General features: G+C 37.1%; 3 protein-coding genes and 1 long non-coding RNA gene across 5 annotated transcripts in view; 2 read left to right on the plus strand and 2 right to left on the minus strand.

Annotated features, from left to right (window-relative positions):
- Positions 1-118: 118 nt before the first annotated feature.
- LOC113474185 lies at positions 119-1,269 on the minus strand. The gene is made up of 2 exons (XR_003395829.1): positions 562-1,269; positions 119-531 (listed from the first exon to the last, which is right to left on the minus strand). It is a non-coding gene; the product is annotated as an uncharacterized LOC113474185 (long non-coding RNA).
- LOC100186235 overlaps positions 1,006-11,064 on the plus strand; it is a 12,812-nt gene continuing 2,753 nt past the window's right edge. For both annotated transcript variants that reach the window (XM_018811593.2, XM_002119251.4), the window contains exons 1-8: positions 1,006-1,022; positions 1,450-1,686; positions 1,803-2,044; positions 2,422-2,779; positions 2,941-3,102; positions 3,525-3,565; positions 3,626-3,743; positions 4,647-4,905. In XM_018811593.2, coding sequence (XP_018667138.1) covers positions 1,518-1,686; positions 1,803-2,044; positions 2,422-2,779; positions 2,941-3,102; positions 3,525-3,565; positions 3,626-3,743; positions 4,647-4,905 — 1,349 coding nt within the window. In that variant the 5' untranslated portion in view covers positions 1,006-1,022; positions 1,450-1,517. The remainder of the gene's footprint in view (positions 1,023-1,449; positions 1,687-1,802; positions 2,045-2,421; positions 2,780-2,940; positions 3,103-3,524; positions 3,566-3,625; positions 3,744-4,646; positions 4,906-11,064) is intronic.
- Positions 5,174-7,871, minus strand: LOC100181491. Its single transcript, XM_026834112.1, has 6 exons — positions 7,065-7,871; positions 6,802-6,940; positions 6,429-6,576; positions 6,167-6,293; positions 5,906-6,009; positions 5,174-5,838 (listed from the first exon to the last, which is right to left on the minus strand). Exons 2-6 carry the CDS (start codon positions 6,899-6,901, stop codon positions 5,427-5,429), a joined length of 891 nt encoding a protein of 296 aa, XP_026689913.1. The 5' UTR covers positions 6,902-6,940; positions 7,065-7,871; the 3' UTR covers positions 5,174-5,426.
- The window catches only part of LOC100177375, a 9,304-nt gene continuing 7,304 nt past the window's right edge, over positions 9,065-11,064 (plus strand). Inside the window, exons 1-3 of the mRNA XM_018811595.2 lie at positions 9,065-9,197; positions 9,382-9,510; positions 9,792-10,964. The gene's annotated coding sequence lies outside the window, so the exon portion shown is untranslated. The remainder of the gene's footprint in view (positions 9,198-9,381; positions 9,511-9,791; positions 10,965-11,064) is intronic.

Here is an 11,064-nt window from a genome sequence, read left to right on the forward strand (position 1 = left end):
AGAGAATGCACAGACAATTAAAAGCATCTCTCAAAGCACAAAGCACACCTGAACGGTGGTCCGACAATTTACCACTCGTTCTTTTGGGTTTGCGTACCTCCTTTAAAGAGGACATTAAGTCGACGGCGGCTGAGTTGGTATACGGCACCGTGCTATGTTTACCTGGCGAATTCTTTTCTTCAGTTAATGCTCCCGATACTGACCCAACTTTGTTTATTTCGCAATTGCGTCGTTCCATATGTCAACTACGTGCTACCAAAACTTCGGATCATTCGGTTCGACATGTTTATTTTCCCAAAATGTTAAGTTCATGTTCATATTGTTTTGTTCGCGTTGATGCCGTAAAACGTCCATTGCAACAACCCTATAAGGGGCCATATAAAATTTTAAAACGCAATGACAAACATTACACCTTGGAAGTTAACGGACGCAAACAAACAATAACGATCGACCGTTTAAAACCTGCCTTTTATGAAAATAACTCCCTGGTTTTTCCAACGGATTCGACACCACCTTTCCAAGTACCTGCACCTGTAACGGTAAATTTACAAGTACCTGCACCTGTAACGGTAAAACACAATGTAACCAAGTCCACCGTCCCAGTTGTTGTAACTCGATCTGGGCGAGTTGTGAAGTTTCCCAAACATTTTACTTCTTATAAATGTTCGTAAATGTAGTGCTTGTTTTGTATTTTTTTCGTTCCCCGACTCACTGGGGGGGAGTTCTGTGGTGTTTCATTTATAATCAATTTAACTATGTTCTTTATTCGTTCTCAATCCGTCCCCGCTATTGTTTTCCGTGATTTATACCGTCACGACTCGGTGAACCCACGTGTGCGCTTTTTCCTGTAACCTTGCCTTTTCGCTCACCGTTAGTTCCTCGACTGTTCTCTGCAGTCACATTTGGTTCAGGCGACGTGGTAGAACGTACTATTACTCGCAACGCGTGTTTGTGTTGCAATATCTATTTACTTTTATATTTTACATTTCTAACTGTTTTAATTTCCATTCTATTTGAATAAGGTTTTTAAATAAAAAGAACAAATCGATAAACACGATCTCCCAACGCTTCATACTCAAACGGGTTTTTGTATTTGCTTACATTTTGTACATGGCAATAACATTATGGCAAACTACAGCTACTTCATGACTAATACCCGAAAAATCGAATTTAACAGTAATTCCAAACAAAATTTCGACACGCCGTATAACGCGATAGTTTATTTATTGCGCGGCGGCGCATTCGACACACTTGAACGAACGCGTTCGATTAAGTTTTTCTTTTCTCACTTACTGTGGTGTTGTTGTGTAGAAAACTGCATAAAGATGCGTTTTATAAGGCAGAGCAAGTACACAGTCAGCAGTACTTTAACTAAATAGACAGGTGAAAACCTTTTATGTTTTATTAGCTCTCTCTATATTATATTACAAACGGTGTCGATTTCACAAGATTTGTTAGGCAGTCAGGGTTTTCAACTATACATAGTTAGGCCATATGATCTGAACTAGCCCCTAGCGATGGCAACGGTTACAAGTGGTCAAAATGTGATAAGTGGGCTAGAAAAAGCATCCCAGCAACATGAAGTAGACCTTGTTATTGATCTTGGTGTGGACAGACTGATCAAATGGATCGGAGTGTATGCTATATTGGCAGTTGCTGTGGTGGCTAAAATTAGCGACTATGTGGGTAGGTACTTTATCCGAGTATCAGAAAAATAATGTGTTGAATAGTATCATGTGTGCTGAATAGTATCACTTTGATTCATATAATATGGTCGTGAACTTTTACGATCTGTCACATAGGTCCAAATCTATCTTGTTACCCTGCTGGAAATTCTTCTGGTTATGACGGTAATTTTATTGAGTTCGCGAAAACCTATTGCTGGGAATCGGTGACGTCATATGAAAACGCCCCTGTGTCTATGTCATCAAATACGTCACAGCGGTGCGCATTTTTGAACAGTAACGGTGAAAATGATCTTCTAAAAAACCCTAAGAATTTGAAGATATTCATTCACTGGCTTCCATACCTAATGTTGTTACAGGTAAACTTACTGCGTATATTCAACGTGTATGTTGCTGCAATGAGTTTGTTTAAATGGCTTTGCGTACGATGCGAATAAATAAAGTGTTTGAAGAACTTCCGTTGCATCGATATTTAAAAGTAAATTGATTGCAACTGTATACCGCACATGCTGTTGCTGCGAAAATACATTCAAGCAAAAGTATTTTGCAAAAATTCATTCGAATTATTGTTTTTCTCTCTCTGTGTCTTCTGGTTTTAAAATTGCTGAGATCGGCTTACGGCTTGAATTTTACCGCTTTCGTATTGTATGCAGTGCTAATGAAAACTGTAATTTTAATACTTTTGTTGGGTCATTGTTTGAAATATGGTGAAACCTGTTTTTTTTTATTCCATCAGGCGTTCGTGTTTGCTCTACCTTCAGCTTACTGGCATTTTCGTGTTGGTGCACGACTGCTTGGTCATATCAAGTTTATGCAACTCATGATCACAGATATCTTCGATAAAATCAAGATCATTCCATTGGCGTTTTATGAGGGGACACCATACGATGAAAAGAGCGAAAATTTCGACGGTTTGCGACGTTGGCCGAAACAAAAAGAATCTTCCACGCAGTCACCGCCTGCGAGTCTGGGCAAACCTGCAATAAACTTGAATACGACTAGAGCAAGTAACAACTCCAATTTATCCGAAGGAGAACCTGAAGATCTGCATGTGATTGTTGTCGGCAAGGAATCGTCACCGCTGATCAGAAAAAGTAAGTTAACAACTTCAAATGCGAAAATGACATTGTTTAAAAACGTGTTTGACGAACTAAAAGGTGTCGAACCATTCTTTTAGGCTGAAAATTTAGACAACCCAGTTGTTAAAATGCTATGATGCAACTAACCATTTACTAAACGACTCTTATATAAACAGGGTCAACTGCTTCGCATACAAACAGCGTCACCGAAGAAGTAGACACATCCAAGAGTGGCCCGGTTTCTCCATCCGATATTGAACTTCAACCTGTTAGTGGTAGCGAACAAAATAATGTAATCGCAGATCCTGCTTCGGACAATCCTTTAAAGACTCAAACTGGTACATTAAATTAAATAATTTGACTAACCTATTATCCCTTCCAAGTTCAAATAAGTATCGTGTCTACTACGACCATCATTGTCGTTTTTTAATTGCAGTAACATTTATAAGTGATCAGTATATCACAACATGATCGTATCGGTCTAAATTTTAAATATTACCCGTAGGCTGGGGAAAGAGGGGACACTCTTTTCATTCTATTTCCTTGTCGCATTCTAGTAGTAAACAAAGTACATTCAGTAGACAAGTTACTAAAACTGTATATCCTCTGTGCCTCCCATTTTGACTGTTGTTAATTGTTTGAAACACGATCACGATATTTAGATATTATGTGCTCAAGGTGTCCCATCTTTCCCAACTCTACTATATACAGACTACTTTCGAATTAACAATAATTTTTAAAAATATTAACTCGTTTTCAGAAAGTACTTTAAAAAACACACAAAAAAGCAAGGACCCGACGGTAAGCTGAAAATATCCTTCGGGATACACGTTGATTTTTTACCAAGATTTTTCTGAATAGAAACAAGTTTTCTTTCTGGATTGGTTGCTGTCGGGTAACATGAAGGACCGGCATTTGTTTTCAATGATCTGTTACGAGAACTTCGCATCCATGCATCACCTGCCTTACATTTTATCAGGTGAGCCATTATTTCAGTTAAACGTACAATAATCTACGAGACAGATGACGGTATAACATAATATCCCGTATTTCCGGATAGTGTTTTTAACAATTAATAGCACGCTCTTCATCGAGAGAAACAGTTATAATTCTGTATATATAGTAGGGTTGTGAGAGATGGGACACCTTTAGCACATAATATTCAAATATCCTGATCGTGTTTTAAACAGTTATCAACTGTCTATGTGAGTCGTGAGGATATAGTTTTATAATTCTTTGAATATTCTTTGTTTACTACTAAATGGGACGAGAAAATAGAGTTAAAAGATGTCCCATCCTCCCCCACCCTACTGTATATTCTTTGTTTACTACGAAATGGGACAATAAAAGCGAACGAAACTTTATACCATCTTACTCCAATATACTTTATTGTGTTTGGGGTATATTTGAATAAAAACGCAGGAAATGAACCATTTTATTTACTTAAAAGATTTTTCCATATATACCGGGATATGTTTAGTGTTTTTACCTACAGACAACTGCGTAAATTTGAATGTAGTAACCCTTAACTCAACATACCATGCTGAGGTTTCAAAATTACTTTTTGTACTTGGTTGTCATTTTGGCGTTACTATACACCAACGGTCGCATTGTTTTGTCACAGAGTGCCAATATGTAAATGCGTAAAATAAATGGAGCCTTCTCACGCCAACTCTCTAGTACAGGCCGTGCTTATGTCTTTGATGAGTCCTGCCGTGGTACTTCCATGATTGGGATTTGTCCCAATGGACGTGGTACTAAACACAACTCGTATTATAGTTACTATAAACAGAAGTCCGTAAATCACTTTGCGCGCCATCTGTATAACGTGTTGGCTAGTTATATTACTTGAAAAACATCTAAAGTAAATATTGCGTTGCAGTTTTCAACTTACAAGCGTTCACACCAGAAGGTGGGTTCAAAGACGGGGTTTACGAACCAGAAATCGACAAGCAATATCCGCTCACTGAGAGTTTGTTGTATCATTGGTGCCACGGGAAGAACTTTAATAATACTTTCCTCGTTTGGAACTATGCTCTCAAACATATCTTCACCGCTGTCAGTGCATTTATCATGCTAGCAGTCATGGTATGGTCCGCCATTATTCTACACGATGATATGGCCGCCTCAGAAACCTTCAGGTAATTTGCAGTAGGGTGAGGGAAGATGGGACACCTTTTCATTCTATTTTCTCTACCTATTTGGTATAGGAAACAAAGAACATTCAAAGAATTATAAAAACCGTTTTCTCACGACTCCTATATTCGGTTTATGGGAGTCGTGAAGATACTAGTCGTGAGAATAAGGTGACCCATCTTCCGCTATCCTATTTTACGTCAATTTCAAGTATTTGTTTTGCTATCTTATTGCGCATGCATAACTTCTCTGGTATTAACTGAAACAAACGTATAATTGCTACTATGTATATAACATGTAGGGAAAATGTATTTGTGTCTCCGAATACGATAACGACAATCAATATTTCAACCTGAATACGGTGTATAGAATGTGGTAGAAAACAGCTGTATTTTTGTAAAAGTACGGAATTACATTCCGCATACCACGGTTTATTGTACACTTTTCAGCCAAAAGCACGTAAAATACACATTTAAAATAAAAATCCATTATTGTTTATGTCTTGCATGATGAGCCTTCCTTCAGTCTAGTCGCATCTGTTATACAGGCGACACATGATCCTTCGAAATTCAGGTAGTTGGGTGACTACGCCTTGTCGTTTACATCTTTTCTTGCAAGATGCCTGGCTTCTAGCAGTTTGAACGGATGTGTACCCTCCACGAGGCACGCATTTGTCGCATTTATCACAAGCGATCGTTTGCACGGTTGTGTCTGGTAGACCACAAAGACCAGATAGAGTCCCGGAACTCCCACCGGGACCTCCTGGGCCACGCGGGACACGCGGGCGACCGGGACCTCCTGGGCCACGCGGGCCACCGGGACCCCCGGGACCTTGCGGACCACTGGGACCTTGCGGACCTTGACCACCTTGGCTTCCATGTCCTACCTCTTGACAGTGCGGGTGTTGTTGCAGTCCACACTCAAGGCACTTGCAACACCTGTACAAACAAATGTTACTAAATCAAAGCTAACAACTCTTATTCTTTTGAATGTTGCTTATGTCACCTTGAGTTAATAGGTATCCCCTTGAAGCAGTTTATGACGTAGTCTGTACCAGAAGTTTCATGAAACAAAGACACATACCGGTATTTCGTAGCATCGCCATCGGGCTAAAAATATGCAACTGAGTTAAATGGAATCAATGTCAGTATATAGACATTGTGTAATGTTGAGTCATATTTAGTGCAGTTTTAAACACGGCAGACAGGCCCCGCGATTAGCCGTCCAAGCAACGTTTAGAACCAAACTACCACTATAGGTACATACCTTGAAGCCCCCACAGTCGTCCAAGGTTTGCTTCACGCCATTGTACATGTCAGTGTTATAAATTGGAAATCCATCCATCGCGACACCGATTATATGCTCTTGATTGTCGTTAGGTACATCGAAGCATCTATAAATATCAGCGTATAGATAACAATTAATTTATTGATGCAGCTATAAACGATAAAAGAGGGTCCGGTTGTAGTGGCATATAGATAAAACGTCATAAATAAAATATAACAACATAGCTACAGGTTACACTTACGCAGGGTCTGGTGCCCTATGGAAATGGTATTCTCCGTTGGGGCTTGGATGACCATTACACAAATCAAAACTTCCAGATGGCATGGAGTTAACGTCAACGCAATCGGCTTCTAAATGGTTGTAGATTGCTGTGCCTCCAATTGTCACACCTGTGTGTTTTATATTTAATTTATATATTATCCATCATTAATTACGTTATATTACTCATCAAGTTGCACACTAACAGGAAAACGGCACGAAGTGTTTGAAATATACTATACCGTCGCTGTTCCGCCATGCAAGAAAATATAAATTTATTCATTCATTCATTCATTCATTCATTCATTTATTTATTTATTCATTTGCATATAAGTAAAACAGAAAAAACAACTTACCAACTATACCCTGAGGAGCACAATACGATACTTCATCGCTAGCAGCAACTGGGGACTTGGGGATAGTTAATATTCGGGGGTGAATGCATTGGCCTGGCATTTCTCCTGCAGCATATATACGATATATTGTAACATTCGCCTGTTTAAAGAATTTACTTTTTAAAAACAATGGTACCAGATATCCCAAATTCTACACTCTAAATATTAGGAGGTATTGCTTACACTTTTAGGATGCAGCTTTGTATTAAATATTTAATACTTACCTGTTGGATGTCTTGGAAAACCAGAGATAGAAATTGTATAGGTGTTTAACCCGGCAATACCCAAGATTCTGAAAGGACTGTTTGATTGAGTTGATAAAGCGGCAAGATGAGTAAATTCGGGCAGTGTAAGAGCGGAACAAACAGCAATCTGCATTACCAGCATCCACGCAAAAATGACTAAACTCATTGTCTTAAATGAGTAAAACCTCGAGTGCTGCAGTTTAAGCTACGGTTTCTGCAAGAACCGTATGGACACTGGTCAAACAGTTAAGTGTTGTATATAAAGGTTTTGTTGTCAACATGCTTCGCCCTCAGGATACCTGTAATTAAAACTAATCGTTGCAGTATACGTCAAAAGAGTCCACGAGGTTGATTACCGAATTTCAAAAACTCATAAAAACCCTTCGAGCATAGACTTTGTAATGATGTTTGTTTCTCGTAAAATATAAACCGAGAGGTAATGGTGGACCTGTATAACCTAAGGTGGATTGTATAATAAACCTAAGTCAACCTCGATTGATCTTCGCGTTTAAAACATGAACAAAACATAGGCAAATCATGGTCAAAACATGGATAAAACATGGATAAAATAAGGAAAATAACATGGACAAAACATAAACAAAACGTTTTATCCTACGCTCTGCCCCAAATTTAATGCTGTAGGTTATTGAGCAATTTTACCTTGTTAATCCAATCGACTGGCCGACTTGTTTTACAATCATTTTTACAGGTTAAATATGGAGATAAAATTATAACTTAATGTTCATCAATGACGATTGTGCGTGCAAAGACTTAAGCATTGTTAGGGATTTATATGGGAGTCGCGAGGATCAATTTATAAATCTTTAAATGTTCTTTGTTTACTACAAATTGGTTTGAAAAAACAGAATTAAAATGTGTCCTATCTTCTCCCGCCCTTAGCCAATAGATGATTATTCATATTCAATTGATAGCTTAATATTAATTTACCAAATTAATTAACATATATACTGACATATTCTATAGTCTATTCTTATCACCCATATATAGCTAATCATAACAATATTAAAGTGTGATTGGCTGCGCACCTTTCATTATTTTGCATGTTTATACGATTGCGACGTATATAAAACGTTACCTTTTGGCGAATTAGGCCCATCTAATGTTTATCTATTGTGTGTGTTTTAAACCATACTCATGGCGCCCTCTACTTTATAGAGACCATACAACCACTGCAACTTATCGAAATTCATTCTGACGCAATCAAAGAATTGTTTTTTTTTTACCTTGGATATATACCAGTCGCATACAATACCCACTTTTTATGATGATGATTACAGTAAAACTCCACCCATGGTTTTTATTTGGCATTAATTACAATGCAAAGCGAGGCAGCTATAATAGGCTACTGCCATCTTGGTACAATATGATATAACTTAGTAGCATAAGTAGATCAGTTTGCTGGCTGTTCAAAAAATCAATATTAATCTATTGTTCTCTTTTATATCAACCTACCCACCAATCTAAAACTCAATTCGATAGTTCGATTTCACTCGAATGTTACGTCACCAAGTGTTTCCTGGGAGCTCTAACGAGTCTAACCGGTACAGTGGGCGTGTTGTGTTGTTATCTACGTTTGTTAGAAACCGGTACAATATGGGAACCATTTTAAAGCAACAGCTTTTGTCAGAAGAGGAGTATATGTTTTCACTTGTTGCATTAGTTAAACTATTTGATTAGTGGTATGCAAATGTATATACATAGTGCCTGTTAGGTTTTATTCTAATGTACTCCTTTAGCGTGGGAAACTGTACTTTGTGTATGATAACTATGTTGCGATTTGTTATGTTTTTAAACATTGTGGTATGCTGGGTATATAAACTTGGTTTGGATTATTTCGCTGCTGGTATTTTATCATAACTGTACCGCCACATAGGAAACATCGAAAGCCCTCCTTTGCTTTCCTCATTTTTATATATAGTAGCTTAAAGTCGGATAGATACTGTTTTGGGTGTATTATACAGGAAGTAACGTTGCGGTGCTTTATACTTCGTTGTGTTTTAAATACCTTAGGCGACTGCAGTGTAGCTAGAATTAGTTTTTTTGAAATTTGTGCGGTCGAATTACTCGAAATGTCCTCAGCGACTTGTAAATGTAAGTTATTTTTACTGTATCATTGTATTTTAGCCTAAATTGAGTTTAAATATTTAGCAAAATGTATTTACTTATCATTAGTTTATTTTAAATACCCGCACTTTAATTTAATACCAACATTAGCAGTATGAAAGCTTTGGCACATACATAGTTACACTGTTTAACTTTATCAATTGCTTTATAGTGAAAGTTGGCAGTAAGGAGTCAACTTTGGATGTCAATACAGTATTTAAGTGTTTAAGAAGTGGGGAAACGGCGGCTCTCATAGCGGAGCTAGTAAACAAAACTATACCATCAGCAGGAGCCGTACCAGGTATACTTTTATATACAATTCTCTGGCATTTTAAATATGAATTTGTCATTAAACATTATAGTTAACGTTTATATTTTTGCAATCTTGCAATAAATTTATAATCCTATTTTCTTTATTTTACTTTAGAGTTAAAAGTAATAACAAGTTTTTTTTAAAATGAATTTGTAAAAGATTTTAAACTAAAAATGGGAATGTGCGGCATGACTTTAGCTTATTGTTACTTCTTGTGCATAATGTATAGCATTTAGCACATTACGAAAACAATATGAACTTATCTGTAGGATCGGTTATGTGGACCACAGATCCCAGTTACACCAATGGGTCGCCAGTTCATACCAACAAAGCAAAACTGCAGCAACACTTGAATGCTGGCGGCACCATTTATTTTTACATTTAATTTTAAGATGCATTATTCTAATGGAATGCACTTACTTATTAACAACCAATCTGTGTATATATCTAATCTAAGTATTTAACCAACCCCAGTAGTATACTATCTATTTTCTAGTATTATAATGTGGCTTACGATGAATAACTATATAGTGGGGTGGGGGAAGACGGGACACCTTTCGCACACAATATCTAAATATCCGAATAATGTTTTAAACAATCAACAACGGCCTATAAGAGTCGTGAGGATACGGTTTTAAAATTCTTCAAATGTTCTTTGTTTAATACCAAATGGGACGAAAAAATAGAATAAAAAAATGTCCCATATTCCCCCACACTACTATATAATATTATGTGTGAGCGTTGTATTACATTTATATTCGAGTAATATTTGCATTTTTGGAGACGAATTTGGCATGCGAATTCTTTTCTGTTAGAAGTTATAAACAGTTAAATTGTTTTTTTGTACATATTTTGTTCAATTCTCAGATCTCATTTGCTGACTAAAATCATTTCACAATATATAATCGTAAAACTTTTTAAATATCTGTACAAATTTAAATTCGGATAATTACCGATTCAACAACGACGATTACTTTCCGTTTTTTTTAATTGATGCAACATTTATAACTGAACAAAATATCACAAAAGGAAAGTATCTGTCCAAGCCTTAATTTCCGTGCCCTTTCATTAGAGCTACTCTCTGTTGTTTAAAAAACATGTTTAATTGTACTCGTTTAAAAATTGTGTTGAATAAACAAGTTACTTGTGGTGTTTCATTTATAATCAATTTAACTATGTTCTTTATTCGTTCTCAATCCGTCCCCGCTATTGTTTTCCGTGATTTATACCGTCACGACTCGGTGAACCCACGTGTGCGCTTTTTCCTGTAACCTTGCCTTTTTGCTCACCGTTAGTTCCTCGACTGTTCTCTGCAGTCACATTTGGTTCAGGCGACGTGGTAGAACGTACTATTACTCGCAACGCGTGTTTGTGTTGCAATATCTATTTACTTTTATATTTTACATTTCTAACTGTTTTAATTTCCATTCTATTTGAATAAGGTTTTTAAATAAAAAGAACAAATCGATAAACACGATCTCCCAACGCTTCAATGGTGACCCCGACGTGATCTGAACACAAGTCAATTCATCACAAAGATCA

The sequence above is a fragment of the Ciona intestinalis genome, chromosome 4, assembly GCF_000224145.3.
Source record: "Ciona intestinalis chromosome 4, KH, whole genome shotgun sequence".
Taxonomy (NCBI): Eukaryota; Metazoa; Chordata; class Ascidiacea; order Phlebobranchia; family Cionidae; genus Ciona; species Ciona intestinalis.